At 37.7% G+C, this 20903-nt stretch overlaps 1 protein-coding gene across 4 annotated transcripts in view; it reads left to right on the top strand.

The window, feature by feature from the left end:
* Positions 1 to 18766, top strand: part of NNT (nicotinamide nucleotide transhydrogenase) — a 47099-nt gene extending 28333 nt beyond the window's left edge. For all 4 annotated transcript variants that reach the window (XM_083818378.1, XM_083818379.1, XM_083818376.1 and 1 more), the window contains exons 16-22: positions 271 to 431; positions 960 to 1139; positions 4939 to 5098; positions 6124 to 6205; positions 15022 to 15140; positions 16085 to 16200; positions 16556 to 18766. In XM_083818378.1, coding sequence (XP_083674504.1) covers positions 271 to 431; positions 960 to 1139; positions 4939 to 5098; positions 6124 to 6205; positions 15022 to 15140; positions 16085 to 16200; positions 16556 to 16705 — 968 coding nt within the window. In that variant the 3' untranslated portion in view covers positions 16706 to 18766. The remainder of the gene's footprint in view (positions 1 to 270; positions 432 to 959; positions 1140 to 4938; positions 5099 to 6123; positions 6206 to 15021; positions 15141 to 16084; positions 16201 to 16555) is intronic.
* The last annotated feature ends 2137 nt before the right edge of the window (positions 18767 to 20903 follow it).

Here is a 20903-nt window from a genome sequence, read left to right as displayed (position 1 = left end):
TAAGTTATTCTGAAGCACTGAAGAAAGATTGGGAAATAAAATGAGTTTAAACAGGAATATTTGAGAATCTAGAATACACCTGAATGCATTGCAATACTGAGTCAGTACAAGGTCTTAACAAGGTCTTAGTTTCTACTAACTTTTGTCTCTTCTCCCAATCCCCCTCCCTCCTTCTTTTTCTCTTTTGTTGAGGTATTCAGTCTTGTCTGGGGCTAGAGACAGACTGTCCTACATGTATGTTTCAATTTCTGAACATGCATTTGATTGCAGGTATCCTGAATTCTGCACCACTGCTTTTGCCTGGTCGACATGCATTGAATGCAGGGTTGCTGGCTGCTAGCATTGGTGGAATGGTTCCATACATGATTGATCCTAGTTATACTACAGGAATTACTTGCCTAGGTTCTGTGTCAGCTCTCTCAGCCATAATGGTAAGTTGGGGAATTACAGAAGGCAAAACAAATAACCAGTTTGCTTTTCATCTTCTCAAGTCTACTCTTAACAATTATATTTTACCATCCTGAGTCACTATCATTCATCATACACAGTGCCTATATGTTGACTTTTCAGTAGCAAGTTGAACTGACTTTCCTAAATCTAGCTGCAAAATAGAAATGTTCTGAAGAACTGGCATTGATATATCTAATTACTTTTTGTAGCTATGACTTAATGGAGCCTTTCATATACATTTAAAAGACTTTTGGAAAGTTCGTTCCTAAAAAAAATCCATGGAACTGGTCAGTTGATTTTATGTGTAGAGATACGTAAATAAACACAGATCAGGACAATGGAGTGCCTTCCTCTCCTCCTCCTCGATGTCTCCTATATTAAAAATACTTGGATTCTTTATTAAGTAACTTCATGTTTATTTTTTTAATGCTTCAGGCAGACTGTCATTTGTGCATGTTCTTTTTCGTTGTAGCTTATACTGGAAGTATGCATTGTCTTTCCTTTTTCAGGGTGTCACTTTAACAGCAGCCATTGGAGGTGCTGACATGCCTGTAGTTATTACTGTCCTGAACAGTTACTCTGGATGGGCCTTGTGTGCTGAGGGCTTTCTACTGAACAACAACTTGCTGACTATTGTTGGTGCACTCATTGGCTCCTCTGGGGCCATCCTCTCTTACATCATGTGTGTGGTAAGTGAACAGAAATTGTGCTTGTTTTCCAAGTGCTGGAAAACCTTATTCAGAATGTTTGCTAGAAAGATTAGCAATCAGAAGACCAGACTGCTAGGTGTTAGAAGCTAGAATTTTTAATTGAAAGTCCTGGACTAGATGTAAGTCATACCTCTTAATTTGGAGAGACACCCACTTCAGAACTAAGGAAAGCCTTTGCATTGGACTTGTGCAATTGGGGTTTGAATTTAAGCTCTTAATAGGTATGATTGCTCATGCTCAACTGTCTTTTTAGTTATGTCACTCTGCAGTGTTGTTAACTTAAACTAAATTTTAAGTTTATCAGCAGGAGGAGATACTTTACATAGTGACTTCCTTTTTTTTAAAAAAAATTGATTTGTTTAGAGTAATTTTTTTGTGTGGGACAGTGTGCTTGAAGTTTCTTCAGAAAATAGTTACTGTGAAGTACCACATGGTGGCAGCAAACTTGCATAAGTTTATTGCTGATACTAATGTGTGTGTCAGAGCAAACTTGAGCTTTAACTCTTTGTGTAATCCTACTGTATTATTAGTAATTGACTTCCTTTTTTTGGGGATCATTTACTCAGAAGTTCTTCTTGTTTTCCTGTATCTCTCTCCTTTGTACTTTCCATGACAGAGACTTAAAAAAACAAACAAACAAAAAAAAGCTGTTCACCTAAATTGCTGATATACATACAATCAGCAATTTAGGCTGTATCAGTAGAAAGATGATGCTTATGGGGCAACAGAGTTGTGCAAAGTATGTTCTTTAAAGTAAATATCAGATTCTTGTAAGTCTTGGTGAAAATACAATCTATTGGATATATATTTCCCCACAGGCATAGTCACTCTACAGCTTAATTTTTCTTTTACTGACCCTTTTCTGTCTTTTACTGACCCTTTTTCTGTCCTTTCAGTACTTGGAGTTTTGAGATACTTGCTGGTGTTTTTTGGGGTAATGCAGGTAAATAAGAAGCTTAGGGATTTAATTAACAAAATAGTTATGCAGTGACAGAGGGGTTTTTCTCTATGTATTTCTTAACATTCAGGAAGCTTAGTTTTTCAGATAATATTCTAAAAGTCTTGTGCTGCTTCACTTAAGCTTAGACAATTAAAGTTGATCAGCCAGTGAAATTAAAATCAGTTTGTATAATTTCTGTACAATACACAGAATAACTTATGTCTCTCCCAGCATTTTTCTTTTGTGCTTTGCTTCCTTTAATGGAAAACATTACTTCTAAAGCCTTGTTATAATCAAGGGATTCATTATCATTGCCTTCTTCAAGCTGTGTTTCAGGAAGAAAAAATGCTTCTGAGTTCCAGTGGTTCCAATAAAGGTCTCTGCTTTAGGCTGTTGTAACCTGTGCTAATGAAGCAGCGCAGTTTCTCCCTACATCCTTTTTTTTTTTTTTTAACCTCCAATATGACTTCCATGCAAAACAGGATATGTATTGAAACTCGTCTAGTGCAGACCTTCAGGTATTTGTGGAAACATAATGGCTGCAAGCTTTTTACATTTCCAATTGCCTTTTTGTGATAACACTGCATCCATGTGATCCCTTACAGCTTTTACACAAGTTAATAAAACTGGCCAACACGTATTCAGGTAATCCCTTAAAATTTTGCACTCATATCTTATTGACTGATTTTTTCCAACCATTCCTGTTTTGTGCCTATGATTAGGGTGAGTTAAGGACAAAGAATTTAACTTTCAAACAAAAAAGCAAAGGCCTGTACTGTTCACTTGTCTTGTGGATTTTGGTTCTTTTAAAGCACTAATGCAACATGCCTTTTTACAGAACATTTGATTGTATTAACATTTCCTTCTCCGTGTCTTTTTCAGAGTGAATACTTGATGATTGCAATTGTAGTATTAGAATCAGTATGCTTAGGGATGGGGAAGATGCTTCAGGTAGGAGAGGAACCATAAGCTGAAGTGATGAAACAGAGCAAGAGAAGGCACAGATTGTGTTAGTCTTACAAATTGTATGCTGTCTCCGCGTGTACTAACTGTGCTGGTTATGTGGGTACAGTGAGTGTGGAAGAGCTTGGCGTTCTCAGGGATCAAGGGCTTGGTTTTACCTGGGCTGGAAGCCTCAGGCAGTGTCACTTGTGTGTGTATATATATATATATATGCAGCAGAAAGGGTTTTCTTCTGGTAATTGGGTTATCTTTGAATAACAGCAGTGGTGAAGCCTGCTCTTTATTTGTATATGTTTGTGGTGGTAAAGAAGGTGAAGGCTATGGAAGACTTATCATACTGTCCCTGTGCTGGGTAGGTCTTAGCTGCTTTGGTTAATTTTATTTAATGAGGTCTTGACTCATTTTGAAGCCTTCTTTGGTTCATAGCCAGGAAAGGGTGCTACAATCTCATGCATGCTTTGTGTGTTTTCTCAGATTTCTAATACTTGAACCTTTTTTTACTTTGTCCTGGTCTTACTGTTGTCTTTTGGTTTAAATAAGACTTGAAAGTGCTTAGCTTCTTGTAGTCTTACAGTGTGCAACATCTAAAAAATGTATTCTTCTGCCTAGACTGTTTTTGCCAGATAAAACTGCTATAACTTACTAGTCTCTTCTCCCGTTTGAAAGTTTAGTATTTTGATACACATCAAAGGCAGTGTGTTCTTAAAGGATAAAACTACTGCAGTCTGTACAAAAATGCGGATTTCACAAAACCTGCATTTGGGCCCTACTATGCACCATCCTTACAGTATCTGTATCAGAATAAACAAAAGTTCTTCTAACATCTTTGCTGTGCTTATTTGCTAGATACTGAATTTCACAGAGTGGCACATCTTCTCAGGCTATAGGAAAAACCTGTGGAGTTGCATGAGATTAAGTATCAGTGGAAAATGGACTTGGAAGCATACTTTTGTGTGGGTGTTTCCTTTCACTTGTATGTGTGTCTCTCCAGATCCATTCTTAAAATCTGCTGTGATTTATGAGCTAGCACAGCAGGTGAATGACACACATGTTTAATTAAAAAAGAAATTTATGCCTGTTCCTTCCCTGCTTCTGAAGTTTTGTTTATTGCAATTACAAGTTTTGCCTACTTCCAGATATTGCTTTGGGACCATGCTCACAAGGAGACATGCCAGTGAAAGCATTTAGCCAGTGGCTTTTCCTGGCTGTGCATCTACAGAGCCGAATTTTCAGGATGTGTTCTTCTCTTAAAGCTCCTAGTTTAAGATCTCTTGTTCTCTCTTGGTACTCTGCCAGTAAGTTAATGGCCCCCTTTAGTACATTCAAATTTGTTTTCAATTAGCATTTGGTTAGTTTTGTGTGGCTGCTTAGCTTTGTCCTGTTCTTTTCTGTTGTGATCCTGTAGGAGCTTTGCTTCTGTACTACCTGTAAGAGCCATGTGGTTTCCATGCAGTAGTTCTGTGCTTACATCTTGAATTGCTCAAGAATTAGAAAAATACCTTACAAAAATTATATGTATGTATATAAAATTTGTCATCAAATTTGTATTCTTTTATATCTTCACTTTAATGACAGAAAGAGACCAATATTTGATGAAGCTTTCTTTTGTGTGTTTTGTTTTGTTCTTTGCCTTGGGAAAACGCTGCTTATCTGTCATTATCTGTGTGGTATTACGTGTTAGAAGCTATTGTTTGGCTATTATCATTGTAATCTGTGTCTCTGTTTTAAGAACTTTGAGTAGTCAGCAGGCAAAACCAACAGATAAAGACTATTGTCAGGAAGGTTTTAATATTTCCAGACGTTTCCTTTGTGGACGTCTCCTCTGCTTTATTTTTCCATTTCATCTTATCTGATCAAAAACGTCTTGTCTTTCAGGCTATGAACCGTTCCCTTGCAAATGTGATTCTAGGGGGCTATGGCACCACATCAACAGCTGGTGGGAAGCCCATGGAAATTACTGGAACCCACACAGAAATCAATGTGGACAATGCAATTGAAATGATAAAGGAAGCTAATAGCATTATTATTACTCCAGGTAAGACACTCTTGACTTACAGAGCAAGATGTTCAGAGGATGTGTTATTAAAACAAACACACACCCCAAAACAAAAAACTGAAGTGTTGTCTGGAGTTGTGGGATATGCTTTTGTTCCCAGGTTAGTCGTCATTCCTCTGCGTAAACATGTGTATGTCACTTCACTTTTCTGTGTGGGCATCTCTTCCCACTTTTTCCTACTTATGTAGTTTTTAAATTCATAAGGACAGAGGCTGTCTTTTGTAAATCATGTTTACATTTAATTTTGTGTACAGGTGTTGTGCAAGTTTCCAAGGTACCACTGATACCAGTAAGAAAATTAATAATAATTTGTCACTTACATTACTGAGGGTATTTGTGCTTGTTCTATGCTTGCTTAATTCTGCATATTTTTTTTTTTTTGGAAAACCTGCAGGAAAACATTTGAATCTAAGTTAGTATCCAACAAATACTGGAATTCAAGTAGGAAAAAACCCGAAAACCAAAACCCTGAGTTCTGGGTCAAGCCATAGGCTCATATGGTTCAACAGTATATTTCCTGTTAGGAGAGATCAGACAAGGAGTGGCTGAAGATGTTCTCTTCAACTGAATGGCACTGTTGTGTTAAATCATGTAAATCATATATTTGCAATGGAATGGGAAGAATGCAGGAAACAAAGTTGTCCTTTTCTGATAGAGCAGGCAACACATGTTTCAGTGAAAGTGAAACAAGTTACTTTGTAGTTTGGCTGGTCAAACTACTATGCTATTAGTGGTCAGGAGACCAAAGAGATGAGATGAATTACATTCCTAGGGAGTTGCAGCTTGACCACTATATGAGTATCTGAGATACATGCATTCACATATATGTTTGTGTATAAATATACAATTTTAATTATATATTAACTAAAATATATATTATTTTTTATAATATATAATATGAGCAGACAGCTGCTGTTTGTGTGGAAGGTATGCTTACTCCCTGTAACTATTCTATCTACACTGAAATAGGAAAACAGCTTAAAGCATTGGAATTCTTCTTTCAGGTTATGGTTTGTGTGCAGCAAAAGCTCAGTACCCTATAGCTGATCTTGTGAAGATGTTGAGAGAACAAGGGAAAAATGTAAGGTAAGGACTTTTCTTGATGAAAAGTATTATAGTTCTTTTCATTCCATTAAAATCTGCAGCAAGTGTATGCTTTGGTTAATTTTTCTTTCAGCAATCGTTCTTAATGCTGGGCTCTCTAAGAAATGATTTCCTAATGGAATTCATCCCTCTGCTTGTGAAACTGTTGGGGAATAGCTGAAGGGCTGCAGTGGGAATAGTGGAGAATCCTCAGAAGGAAATGTGGGCCTTCTGCAGTATGGAGAAAGTGCTTTTGCTTGTGTCAGTCTTATGTGAAGTGGAAGAATAGATCGGGTAGAGTGGCCTATGCACCAAGAACACAGGACGTATTTCTTTCATTGGATAACTGACTTGCATTAATGGTAGCAATGCTTACAATTACTCAGCGGCAGTAGTAAATAATAGCGACAGTAAAATCCAGTTCTGATGGGCATGTTTAGATAGATGCCCTTCTTAGATTTAAAAAAAAAAGAAAGTCTGCCTTCTGTGCTCTTCTGCTAATACTTTCTGTGCTCTGGGATAGCTAAAGATGGTCAGTGTGTACTGTTAAGAAGTGTCTTGCAGATGCTCAAAGCCCCGTGTTTGGACTAAAATGTGCTGCAGACAGTCCCTCAGTTACACATAGATATCCAGATTCCTCCAAAATCTTCATAGGTCAATCCATGTGATCTTAAATTTACAGCAGGACTTCCGTAAGATATGCTGCCTGATTTTTTCCCTTTGCCTCCTTCAAGCCTTAGGGCTGTGGTATCTTTTCTCACACCACAGTTCTAAGGCTTCTACAGTCTCACTTGTTCAGAAGGTAGTCAATGAAACCAGGAAGGTGTATAAACTTCTATCAATATTTTAATGTAACCTGAACCTTCACAGAATAGCAGGATTGAGTCATAGACCTCTGGAGATTATCTAGTTCAACCAGTACACTTGTTCAAGACAGAGTCAGCTTACGATGCAGGTTGCTTAGGGTCTTGTCCAGTTGGGTTTGAGTGTTCAGTCTCCAGGGCTGGAGACTTAACAGCCTGTCTGGGAAAGAGTAAAACAGTTTGTTTTTCTGAGGTTTAAGTGGAATTCCTTGTATTTCAGTTCTTGACCATTGCCTCTTGTCCTTTCACTGGATAACAAAACCAGATTCTTCTCAGTGGTGTCTTTGTTCTTCTCTATTAGGTGCTTACACAGTGACGTCACCCTGAGCCTTTTCTTCTCCAGGTTAAAGATTCCAGCTCTCTCAGCCTTTCTCCCATGACAGATACTCTAATCCCTTAAGCATCTTAGACCTATTTTTTTTGATTCCTGTTAAGTTTTTGCAATTGCAAGTAACACCGTAATTAGAGTCCATTGAGTATTGCATGGAAGGATTATTGGAGAAGCATGTGGCCACTGTCAGATTTTATTTGTTTTACTTTATTTTGCTGCAGTGCTGAGAGAGAATTCTTAGGTGCTAGTACTGGCCTCAAATCCTTTTCTCCCTCATTTTTTTTTGTAGACCTTAGAGGTATTGAAAATACCGGAAAGCTAGCATCATTCCTCCCTTGTTAATTGTTTGGGAAAGTATTTTCTAATTATGGTAACATAATATCTTAAAATTAGTCAAGGGTCAGCTTTCGTTTGAAACAAGATATCTGGACAGATGCTGGTTAGCTATACTCATTCTGTGCATTCCATGTGTTTATTTCATTTAGATGGTGACTCTCCTTTGAAATCTATACTCCAGCAATTAGTGGGATTTTTTTATTTTGTTTTTCTTTTTTTCTTTCACTATTTTTTCAAACTCATTGGAAAGATGCATATAGGTCTTTGCAGTGTTTTACAGCATGCACTGTGGTGGATAACAGCAGTGCTGTTGTAGGGTTTAGCAACAACTATTTGTTAGTGTTTATCCAGAGTTGCAATTTTGCATATTAAATTGCTTTATCAAGGTATTTTTGCTTGGATATGTGAGAAGTGAGATGTGTGCTCATGTATCTACTTCCTGGAGCAGTTCTCTTCACTTCTTATTTTTCCATGTTTAGCAAAAAGCTGAATGTGTATCCAAATTGCATTAAAATTTTTGAAGACCTGTTAATTGTGCAACAAAAGAACCTAGATGAACCTTCTTGGCTGAAGTGATGACAGTTTCATAAGCTTTTAGCTTTCCTTTTAGAGCTTCTGTGTGGGGGAGCTCTTTTTTTAATAAAAGATTGTTGGTTTTGCCTTTTTATGGTGGCTTTGCAGGGGAGAAACATGAATGAATCCTTGAAATAACTGGGCTTATACTTGACATGAGTTAATTTCAGGAAGGGATCACTGCAGTGGTTACCTAGCATTTTAATGAAATAAATCTGTATTTACAGTTTGTGGTAATTTAGGCCTTTCTTCACTTTGCGGAGCTCCCACGGTGTTCATTGAGTACAGCTGCTGTCCCTCTGGTTTCAGTAGGGCTGGAGCGCCTCGGGACCCTAAGTACACTCACCATCCAGATGTAGTGACACTCTCACACATCCACTGTGGAAGAGTGCCAGCATGGACATACGATTGTCATCAATTTGTAATGCCCATACTGTGCCAAGAAAAATTGCATCTGTCATATGGTCTTTTTTCCCTTCATGGCTCATGACTGATCCAGAGACACTGTTGTTTTAAATAACTATGCTTATAGCCCTAACATTCTCAGTGAAAAGCACAGATTGTATAAAATGATGCGTAACCTTTTATGACTAGGGCTTAAATTCACAATTGCAGCAGAGTTTAGAAACTTTAGACTTCTTTAGTTATTAAATTGCTAATATAGCTAACATCACATCATCACTTACTTGAGATGGTACTGCAAGTAAATTACATCTTTAATGCATTAGTAGGATCACATACAAAACTGGATATTGCTGAGTCTCAATGATAACGTTACCTAGTTATGGATGGCCAAAACAACAAAACTTTTTATTGTCTAAATCCCACAGTCTCCAGAATTCATTGGACATGGGGGACTTGGAGGGAAGGTGCTTGCTTTACAACTAGTTTTGCGTTTCTGCAAAGTTACAACTGAGTAAATTGTGGAAAAGTTCTCATGTTAACAAACTTCAACTACATGCTGTGTTGCTTGTAGGCCCCTAGTTGTGAAATTCTGATTTCTTTTATTTAATTATATAATAATTCCATATGTAAAGTATATAATTCTTCTGTAGTATTATAATACAGTTAAAAATTGTATACATTCTCATATGTAGATGGGTAATTGACAAGTTTCATGTCCACACCAAAATGCTGAGCTTTTGCCATAGCATCGCTTTCCTAAGACCTTTTCAGTCAATGCGTTTTAATTTCCTGCATAGCACTCTTGAGAAGAAAATTTAATTCCAGGTTGAAAGGGCTTCTAAAATTATGCTTTATATGGACTTTTAAAAACTAATTAATAATTAAGGTATGATGGTTTTCTTTTCCCTCTCATAGTTGAGGGAAATACAGATCACTTCTTTAACAGCCTTTTAGATTAGATGTTAAAATGCTGTATTTTTTTTAAACCTAATTTGTATAGGTAGGTGTCTTCCGGGACTTTCATTTCTGTCTTCTGGTGCTGGAGAACCTGATTATTTTTAAACACATGGAAACACTTATGGGTTTCTTACATATTTGAAAATGTGACAGGATGGATTTAGTGTTGGATCTGCATTTTTGAATTCTTCTTTTTACCTCTGGCTGAGCTCTAATCAAATGTATTTAAGGTTCAGTTTTTTAACTCAGTGGTGCTAAATGTTTGTGATAGAACACATGGATGGGTACCACTTACATGTGTCTTTGTAACTTAATGAATAAAATCAACTTACTAAAATTACTTATTTCAATTTAAAAACATTGTTTTTTGTAATACAAGAAAATCTGCTAGAATTGTAAAGCATGAACAGTTAAGATGCTGTCCTAATCAACCTTCAGACATTGTGTAACTCAGGTGTACACAAGAGGAAGATTACTGTCAAAATGCTGAATGGCAGCACTGTGCGTGTTAATGCAAGTTTCTAGGAAACTGAAGTACACTCACTAGGAAGAAATTAAGTGGGTATGTGTATGTCAGTTCTCTGTTTCTTGTAGTCAAATTAACTGGTTGGGCTCTGAATCATTAGTGCTGCAGATGGAGGGACAAATGATGTCTAACAGATCTGTTAGCTCAAGTGCTATATCAGTGTAGCTAGAGAGAATGATCAAACCTTACAGTACCTGATCTGCTTCTGCAAAGATGTGCAAGTGTGGCTGCACGATTCTCGGGGTGTATTGTTGGTATGTCAATGGTTCCTTATACATCAGCTCACCTCCATGTGGCCTTCTTATGTCAGTTGGTGATGCTTTTCAGAGACTTTCCTACTGCTGGGTTCTTGGGAGGTCTATTGCAGTGAGCCAGGTCCATGGCATGTACTTGGATCTTGCCTCTGCTCTGATAAACCCTCTCACCGGAGTAGTTGGAAATACAGAGCCAGTACCAGCCTTCATTTAAGTATGCTTAATTTAAGTGATTTAATTCCGTTTCAGTTTAGCTAACCTGACTCCAGCAGAGCCATTGAGCTTTGTCTCTTTCAAGTACTGTTTCTGGGGTCATCTGTTTGTACAAGGCATGTAATCAGACCTGAGCTAGCTATGTGCTGCTTTGCTGCTTAGCTGTGCTCTGCATAGTCATCCATAATGTGTGATTGGAGCACTATATTGTGATACTTAGAAGCCGTGCTGAACTGCAGATGATAATACGTCAGGATTTAAGCTGCATGCTCTCTGAATGGTGCTGTCTGAATGGTGCAGTCCTCTGTCCGTCTAGTTTTTGTTTGTCGTCTCCTGTTACCTTGAATAACAGATTGTTGTCTGTACTAGAAATAAAGGAATCCTGTGTCAAAGGATAAGTAAAGTGAATGGCAGCTCGTGGGTGGTGAGAGGGGATGAGGCATAACTCTTGGGCAAATTATTCTCTGTGTATACAGCTTCTAAAATGTTGACCAAGCTAAATCAGGCACCAGCCAGATGTTACATACTTTAATCACTCTCTTCAGCCTTGGCATAATGGCAGGAATCCTTTCCTTACATGATGAAGTGATCGTGAAATACTTTTGCATTGGGTTAGGTACGTGTTAGCTCTTTCAGTATTAATGACAAGAATATTATCTAGCCATTGGTAATACAGAAAGATGCTGACTTTATTAACTTAGAAAATGGGATTTCCATCTTGAGTTTTTCAGTAATTTCAGTGCAGTAGTTCTGAATTTAAATGCTTTCTGTGCTAGAAAGAGCTGTCCCAGATATGCCATATGTTTGTGAGAGGTTTTAGATATTTAGTCTAAATTTAAAAGAAAATGTTGCATTCTGTTACAAGAAAAGCTTCAAAGTACGTCCTGATTTTTTCAGTGTGGTGTGTTGTTTTCCTGAAGCTAAAAATCTGCCTGAAAGAGGCTAAAAAAAAAAGCTGTATATTCTTGCCTAGTACCCATACTTTTAGGTGTGAAGTCTGTCAGTAGCATAGATGTGTGTGCTAACTTCAGTGTATCTGACAACTGGCATGATAAGCAGGCCCCATGTTATACAATCTGAGTCAGGGTTGAGATAGAAAATTCTTGGAAGATCTGTGTTTCCATGAAGTACCATAACAAGGTTTCAAGTCAGCCACAACATGATTTTGCATCTTTGTTTTGGGTAAAGTACGTGTAGATGGAAAACTTAATGCCAGGTAAACAGAAAATCAAGAGTGTAAGATTCTACTCTCATTAAAAGAAAAAATAGCTAACGGAGTTTTTATGTCACTTATATTAAAAGCATATCAGAGAAACTTAGCTATTTTTCCACCTCAAAACATTTTCCTTACAACATACCTCTTTTTTTAACGTCATTCATGTTTTAAATTTTTAAATATGAATGTGATTCATATTTTGAACATCTGGGAGAGCATATGTGACAAATGGTTTCTGCTGTAGAGCACATAGCTTTGAAGAACTGCTGCTGTTTTGAGTCAGGGGCAAGATACGTGGCTTTTGCTGGGCATGCTGTGAGCCATCAAGGATTTTAGCTGTCTCTTTTCCATGCTTACCTGAAGTCTACTTTCAGTTGGACTGGCTTATTTTACTCCAGATGTGTGTATATCTTGGGAAATTATGGAAGCCTTTAGATAAACGTATATTTTTAATGATTCTTTTTGACACGCTTGCATGTCGAATTTCAAGAGGTACTGGCTGCTACTGTCATATTTGGTTAACAGTCTCTCAGAAACAGATTTCTGGGAGTAATTTCAATATTTGTCCAAAAAGCTTTTGTATGAGCAGCTTTCTCAAACTTTCTGAGTACACAGTGTGTGGTTTCAAACAGTCTGTCAGAAGATTTTAACTGCTGATTGTTCATGCCATAACTCTTCCTGAATGAAGATCATTTGTCCCTTTCTTTTCTTGTTTTTCTCTGCCTCTTGCCAGGAATGGTGAAGTCAAAGGTGAAATTCATTCTCTTGGCAGCTTAAATTTTGGCTTTCCAGCTCTTGAAATAAGATTGTATATGTATATAATACTTAATAGAAACCTCACGAGTATTTTGTTTTGTGTCTTGCCAAAGCAGCTTTGGTCACAAAGAAGCTCAAATCATTTTATTAGAAACAAAAGAGAATTTTGTTGGAAAATCTATTTTCATTGCCAGAGGAGTGATGGTTTTTCTAGGGTATACTTCAGAATAAAAGTTCTCCTAGTGTAGTGTAAGCGTTTGAATTTGGTACAGTTTAGGACTAGCTGCATGTCTAATGCATGGTTTATATTACTGACAGATTGGTGTGAAACATAAGCTGTTAATGTTTTGTCCTGTGTATTTGCAATCCTTTCTCTGATTCTAGGTATTATCCTTTGCATCAGGATCCCAAATGTTTTCTAGCTGAATATAGTCTATTCTTTTAATTTATTTGAAACGTTCCTTTTAAAGCTGACTCTTATCCTGCTCTTTGACCTGGAGCTTAAAGCTGCAGTGTATCTAGCATTATGTGGATTAATCGTATGTCCTTAATTTTGTTTCAGGATTTTCAATTGTCTCATCTTTGCATTGTGTTAATGCTCTGTTGCTGATGGAGCATTCAGTTGCCCTTTTAAGGATGTATTTGTACTGTGACTTGTGGACCCTCAGTCATGTGGTATCCACTTCCATCTCTGTGGAGTTGAAAATAGAAATATGTGGCAATCCCTCAGACGTGGCAAGCTGATTTATCAGTCTTTCATTTCTTTCTGAGGAATTCTGTCTGCAGTCCTTTTATTGCATTCCTGACTCACTTGGATTGCTGTTCTGAAATTTTTCTTTAGAAATCCAAGAATTTACAGTTTTCTCCTGGGTGTTTTCTGTCTATTCCAGAATACATGTATGCTTCTGTATTAAACATTTAGCTTCATCCATATACAACGTTCATCCCAGACATTTCTGCTGTGCTTGAGTCAGCATTATGCTTGATTGCTCTGGAACTGGAAAGATAAAAAATGCGTGCGACAGTAGACATGATCTGCCTAGTTTATTCAGGGACAGTAGATGAGTAGAAGAATGCACTCTGCCCACAAGAAATAGATTTGCTACTAACAAAAACGTCTGTGGGAGTTGCAACTTAACCAGTGTAACACCTCTGTTCTGAGTTTTGTCAGTTTAATAGTCTTACATGCTTTAATGTCCCCCCTGCTGCTTTGTGCATGTCTGAATATTTAGTAACTCACAAGCAATGTATTTCCTATATATTGGTTTTAAGCTGTTCAGAAAACATTTCTCAAATCATTATGCTTAAGCTGGTAGAGCTGCTTAACTTCTTGTTCCCCCTCCTTTTTTTTTTTTCCCTTCCCAAGATGAATCATGAGAAGAAAGTGGCATGTTACCCAAATTCAGCAAAGCATTGTCTTGTGCATGGAGTCCCTGCTAAGTTTCCTGTTGGACTGCAGTGTTAGGCTACTGATAATCGTGCATGCTCTAGAGATACCTGATTCACTAAGTTATTTGCCAAGGACATCTCTAGGTGTAGGAGTGCTTTTTTTTCAGGAAATCTACAAAGTCTTTCAGACTTTTCATGACTTTTCAGACATGGCTTGTTCACTTTGTGGTGCTTTCACTTTTCAGTAATGTAAGGGACACGCAAAGCATATTAAGGGTTGTTTTCACACGAAGCAGGGTTGTTCATAAAGAATCAAAGAGGTCAGTCACAAGTTTTTAAATATGGTACAGCTTGGAAGGTGGATGTGAATGCTTGTTGTGTGAGCTGTGGCTCAGGCTGGTGGCTGTAGCTAGTAAAAGGTAAAATAGACCTATTATTTTCAAAAGTAACTGAAGAACAACCACCAAGTTTGTTTTTATAAGCTGCTGCTGGGTGGAAAACTTAACATTCTTGTTCCATCCTGCAGTGATGTGTTTGCCAGCATTTGTGGCCACTAGTTGCTTCTGCATTGTTGCTAGAAGTGTGTGTGGCACTGTTAGTGCAGCAGGCTCTCCAAAGCCACTGTTCTTGCAGGTGCAATGAATTTCTTAAAATCTAATGACGGAAGGGTTGAAAATGTTCTCCTAGCCTCTTTAGGTTTACTGAAACTCAGCATATACTTTAGCATAGCTGTTGTGTAAGTTATACTTCTAATTTTCCTGAAAAGGAACAACAGTTGTCTAGGTGAAGAGTCAAATCTGTGGGCCTTCTTCCCTCTCCCACCCATTTAGTTCCCTGCTACACTTGAAAACTAGTATTTTTAAGGTTTAACCATTTCCTTTTATTAATTCACACGCACTTACACTTGAAGAACTTCTTGGCTTTTGAAGTCAAAGGTGGCAGTTTTATTGTGTAGAAAGAGTGGTCGCTACTTACTAATAGAACTGGACTTTTCTTTTAGGTTTGGTATTCACCCTGTGGCTGGCCGTATGCCTGGCCAGCTGAATGTTCTCCTAGCAGAAGCTGGTGTTCCCTACGATATTGTTCTGGAAATGGACGAGATCAATGAAGACTTCCCAGGTTACCATGCAAGCTATAAGCTTCTATTAGATTTCATTTGTTCTTGCCAATTTTCATTTGATTGTTTTTACGTTGCACAAAGATTTTCAAAATAGAAAAAAGTCAGTCAGTGAGCAGAGGTCTTTTTTTTTTTGCAACCTGTCTGGTTTCGCAGCTGATGGCAAGTGAGTGTAGAGGAATACAAGAAATAGCCTGACTCAAAAGCAGAAAACTTAGTACAGACAGGTAAAGCAAAGATAAGTATTGAATGGAGGAGTACAGAAAAAGAGTAGGCATTGAAGGGGAAGGGATAAATAGGCCTGTGGAACTTGTATCATCCAGAACTAAGAGAATAGTTTTATTTTAATTTTCTTGCTTGCAGATGTGGGATAAATGACAAATGTTGTCCCCCCCCCGCCCCCCCCGTGTTACTGCTCCATACAGGAAAACTACTGCTACTTTTTTAGGTCAGATGCTGCGGATGATTTGACCCTGTCATATCTTGCAAGCCAGAATAGTGTTGTATAGACAACTTCTTGATGTATTAAAGCTTTATTTAAAAATCAGGAAGTTGTTGGTAAAATCTTTTTCAGGAGAACATTTAAAGGAAAAACCAGGCACAAAGAAATCTGAAAGTGCTGGTACTATGTATGTATGAAGTCACATTGAAGGATTTAACTTTCCGTGGCAGAATCATCTAATGATCTTGTTGGAGTGGGTTTCTGGATTCTTATAAGCTTGCTGGGGGTAGTTGGTAGCATACTTGGGCTCTCACATATAACTTGCCTGATTAAGTTTGTAAAATAATTGTGAATGAAGTCCTCATAAATGTTTGTAGAGTACTTACCACAGTGGGTTCTTCTGCCTCTAAAGATCAGATTTGTCACAAACATGTACACCAGTGCCTCAGTGCTCAGGTTTCACATAATTTTTTTCTCACTTTTGTTTTCTTTCTCTTGCTGCAGATACTGACTTGGTTCTTGTAATTGGTGCAAATGATACAGTTAATTCAGCAGCTCAGGAAGATCCAAACTCGATCATAGCTGGAATGCCAGTTCTTGAGGTCTGGAAGTCCAAACAGGTGAGATTAACTGGATCGTGTCGGCATCTACCTACCTATAGAGAGTGTGCTTTTAAAAATACGGTTTATAGGAGAAGCTGACAAGATTTTCTTAATATTCCATTTTCCATGAGAAGCTTTTCTAAAAGATGTTCAACAAAACAGTCAGTACTCTGCAAATATGATGCAGTGCTCATAATTTTATAATCCCTGATGAGTGCTTTAGTGAGACTACTGATGTCTGCAGTCAAAAAAAAAAACTAACGAACATACTTTACTCACAAGTGTGAGTAAAGTAAAATGGTTTTGTCTTCTGTGTTTGAGTGGGGGTGATGTCTGTCTTTTCCTGTATCAAACATGAGCTCTTTATATGCAGGTCATTGTAATGAAGAGATCTTTGGGCGTCGGTTATGCAGCTGTGGACAATCCGATCTTCTACAAACCCAATACTGCCATGTTGTTGGGAGATGCTAAGAAGACTTGTGATGCCCTGCAGGCCAAAGTCAGGGAATCATATCAAAGCTAAATACTGATTTATGTTCAACTCATAATTGCGACTACAGTTTTGTCACAGAGGTCATGGAAAACAAGAGTTAGAAGAATTTCTTACTGTCAAAATTCAGTCAGCATTTGCAAAATGCAGCATTGACTCTTAGGAGATGTAGTTGAGTCAGGGATTTAGGTTGTTATGAAAGCATGGGCACATTAGCTCTTCAAACTAAACCTCCTATGAGACAATGCATTAGAATATGGAAGTGTGCTTTTTAAGGTTAACATTGAGTTGTTGGAAGCAGGAAGTAATTACTCTTTGTCATCTTTAAATGGTTATTGGCTTCCTCTTGCCAACTGTCTATACTTCTGTCATGGAAATTCACTAAAAAGTACTGTGCCAAAATTGTATTCTGTCTTATCATCAAAGCTATTCTTTGGCCAGTATGAACAAAAATAACTATTTATTTCTTCAAAATATAAAGCAAAATTACAAACAGCTGTGAACAGACGCAAATGAGCGCTTGCATGATTTGAGACTCTAAACATAATACTATATTAAATCTCTATAAAAAATGGAACTCTTCCTTTTGGGGATATATGGATGCTGTGAATGAGGAACTTTTAGGAAAATTACTTTCCTTTAAAATACAGTTCCGCATTTTCGTAGTGTCCACTTATGTAAAATGAAACATGGGATTTCAGGGACCTACCAAGTGATCTTCAAGCCTGACAAGGAAATGTACACCTGTACTGCTTAACCATTTTCAGCAGCTGCTAGATTATCCATCTTTCCAGTTGTTGCATTTTTAAATTTTATATAAAAAAGGTCCAGTTCTGCACAGAACATGTTGCATAGATGTTCTGTTCACAGAATCTGGACCACAGTGTTTCAGTTTTTATTCACTTAGACTTTTCAATGTATTTGCTATTTTAAAATTTAGTGATGCTTTCTTAATCAACATTTTTGTGATGCTGGAAAAGGCACTTTTGAACATATTTAAGATGCTGGAGTTTATTAGAATTTTTTAAAATAAGCTATTGTTTGGACAGCACAGAAATATACCAAACTTAAAATCCAATGTTTTGATTATTTGACTTCTCCCTAATCCAATTGAAAGCACTGTTTAAATTCCCACAATAAGTTCAGCAAAGAATTAAATTCTGACATAGATTACTGTTTTATTTTTATTATGTTAAGTGTACTTGAGTGGAACTCAAATATTTGCCTAATAAAACAAATTTATCATGTTTGCATAATGATGTAGCAACTGTCCGTGGTGACAAAGGCTAAACAAATAGTTGTACTTGTGTTAAAAAGCATTAATATCTGGGGAAGTCAAACTGCTATCAAGTAAGTCTTGAAATTAATCCATCTTGACTGACAGAACAAATGTTATTTTTTTTATTACACCATGTATTGAGACTTCGTATAAAATATAGTATTTCCACGTAGCTACCTCTGTTTTTATGTGAAGATCACTTAAAATGCAGACTTCGAACAGGTAATGCATTAGAAATGTAACAGGATATGAAAGCTACCCTTTTTGCAAATCTCTTGTATATAATTTGAAAACAAAAATTACCACATAAGCATTAACGTGTTGTACACTGCAGGAAAATACTTGAAATTAAATTGTAATTTAAAACATCGTGGCAGCTATGTGTAAAGGTAGCATGTATGACCACTTTGATTTCATTGTATTCAACTTTTCTTTTAGGTCTGGAAAAAAAAAAAAGAGGTGAAATGTGAGAAAGGGGAAGAGTTAAGAAATGATCCCCTCTCTCTCCCTCACAACTAGGTAAAAAAGGGATTTGAAGGGATTTAACATCCTAAAGCATTAACTTTTTTGTCAAACTTCAGGTATCTAACTGTAGTATGCAGCATGTCTTTGCTTGTAAGTACTTAATATCAGACTTAGATTTTCTTTAAAAAACAAAAAAAACGGTGGGGAGACTATTTTTTTTCTTTGTATTTGACAACAAAATGTACAGTTGGATCAGAGGTACCAGTGTTATCTTTAAAAGTGTGCTTTACCATGGAACACCAGGTAATTGTTGAAGTGCTAATAAAAAGTCAGTTATTTTTCTTTATTGATAACTGTCTCTTTTCTCACCTGTTGCATTTCCTGATTAGATATGTAATCTGAGGTTCTTCTGAGAGTTAGAATATCCACCCAAGGATGTTGAGATTGAAAAGTATAGTGAAAGGAATCATAGTGAAACATGCTTTTGCCTTTTTTTTAATTTGGATTTTTCTTGAAATATACATCTGAGGTATGAATGACATCACCTGACCTTAGACACTTGTCTGTAACCTATTCTAGCAAAGAAAGAGGCTTAGACAACTTAAGGCAAGACGTTGACATCAACTGCTGTATTGCCTTAAAGAAAACCTGAAAAACTAGCTTGGCTGAGTGCCTCATTTTCCATTGGCCAAAGTGCAAGATGAATCTCTCTAATACAATTCAGTTCTTACTTCTACAAGATGGTCAAGCTGGTTGTTGTGGCGATTTAAGTATCTACCTTCAAAGTGAGTGATAAATGGATAATGTTAGCCAGCTGATAGTCTGTTCAGTTGTATAGTTGCATAGGTCTGACATTAACTCTGATGCTTTCTTCAAGCTTTGGTCAAGCTGAGACTTGAGGCCTTTGAGGCTGCGGTCTAGTGTTGATTCATGAGGTAATCTCTCCCCCTGATTGAGTAGCCCACCTAGGGAGCACATACCCACACTGTAGATTTTGCAGTCTGACAAATAGTAAAGCCATGACCTATGTCCTTTCACTGATCTGACTGCTAGTTTGAAGATTTTATTCTACCCTCTGTCTGCAGCTCCTTATTATCACCTAAGATGTATGTAGCCTGTATCAAACAGAATATGAAAACCTGTTCTGATCAGATCATGGCAAAGCACTGAGAAAAAAACAAAAGAAGATCATGGAGGGCACTAATTTCTATTCACCTGGCAGAACTTTTCCAGTTTATAGTGTCTGTGCATGGCTGTGAGACACCTTGGATGTTTGTTTTTAATAGAAATCGTTGCATTATTGAAGTTTCAGAGGAATTTAGATTGGAAGGATCCTCTAGCGATTATTTGGTCCAACCCTCTTCTCAAAACAGATCCAGTTTTAGATAAGATTGCTCCAGGCTTTGATCTGAAGATCACACGGGTCTCTGGAGATTCCACAGCCTGTTTCCCTGTTCCAGTATTTTCTTCTTTATCGTGTTTATTACTTAGCCTAATCCTTTTACTGTTCCCCTCTGAGAACAGTCTTTCCCCACCCTCCTCTTGAAAACAACTCAAACATTCTCCCCTCATCCTTCTAAGACTGACAAAATGTTTTTTTTGTGTGTTTCTCCTTGTATGTCATGTGCATGATGGTTCCTGGTTTGACTCACTCCAGTTTGTCAGTAGTTTCTTGTACTGGCTATGCTAATCCAGATGCAGTTTCACAAGGACGAAGTACAGGGAAACAATCATTTCTTTTATCTCCTGGCTATATGCTTATCAGTCTGCAGCCCAATATGCAGCTGGCCTATGTTCCAAGGTTGTGCTGCTGGTTCATGTTTGACTTGTTCAGTGGGACAATCCCATCCTTTTTTGCAGAGCTGTTTTCGAGCTAGGCAGACCCCAGCCCACACTGTTGTATGGGGCTGTTCTGTCCTGAATAACGCACTTTGCATTTGCCTTTGAACATAATGAGCTTCCGTGCAGTTTGTTTCTTCATCTTGCTGAAGTCCCTATGGCAGTTGTGTGCTCCAGTATATCATTTGTTCCTGCAGTTTGCTAAAATCCGTGAGCTTGCTGAGAGTGCTTTCCTTCCCAGTGTTCAGGTCGGTAATAAAAGCATTAAAGAGTATTGACTTCAGCACTGACCCCTTTGTGAGATACTCATACCTCACCCGTTGCTGGACTTTGCTCTGCAGTCTAAGCCATTTAAGTCTGGTGGACCAGCCAATTTTCCACTTGGTCAATATTCCACCTATGGAAATTATATATCTCCACGATATGCTGTAGGAAGCAGTATAAAAAGCCTTACTAAAGTCTAGGTAGACATTCACAGCCTTTCCCTCATCCAGTAAGAGGGTCACCTTGTTGCAGAAGGGGATCAGGTCAGTTGAGCAGGACCTGCTCAAAAAGCCCATGCTGACTGGGCCTGATCACCTGGTTGTCCTGTAAGTGATGTGTGATGGCACTCAAGATGATCTGCTCTATGAGCTTCCCTGGCATTGA

Source organism: Anser anser, assembly GCF_964211835.1.
Source record: "Anser anser genome assembly, chromosome: Z".
NCBI classification, from domain to species: domain Eukaryota; kingdom Metazoa; phylum Chordata; class Aves; order Anseriformes; family Anatidae; genus Anser; species Anser anser.
The sequence above is the reverse complement of the archived record's forward strand: the minus strand, read 5'-3'. Positions and strand labels throughout refer to the sequence as shown.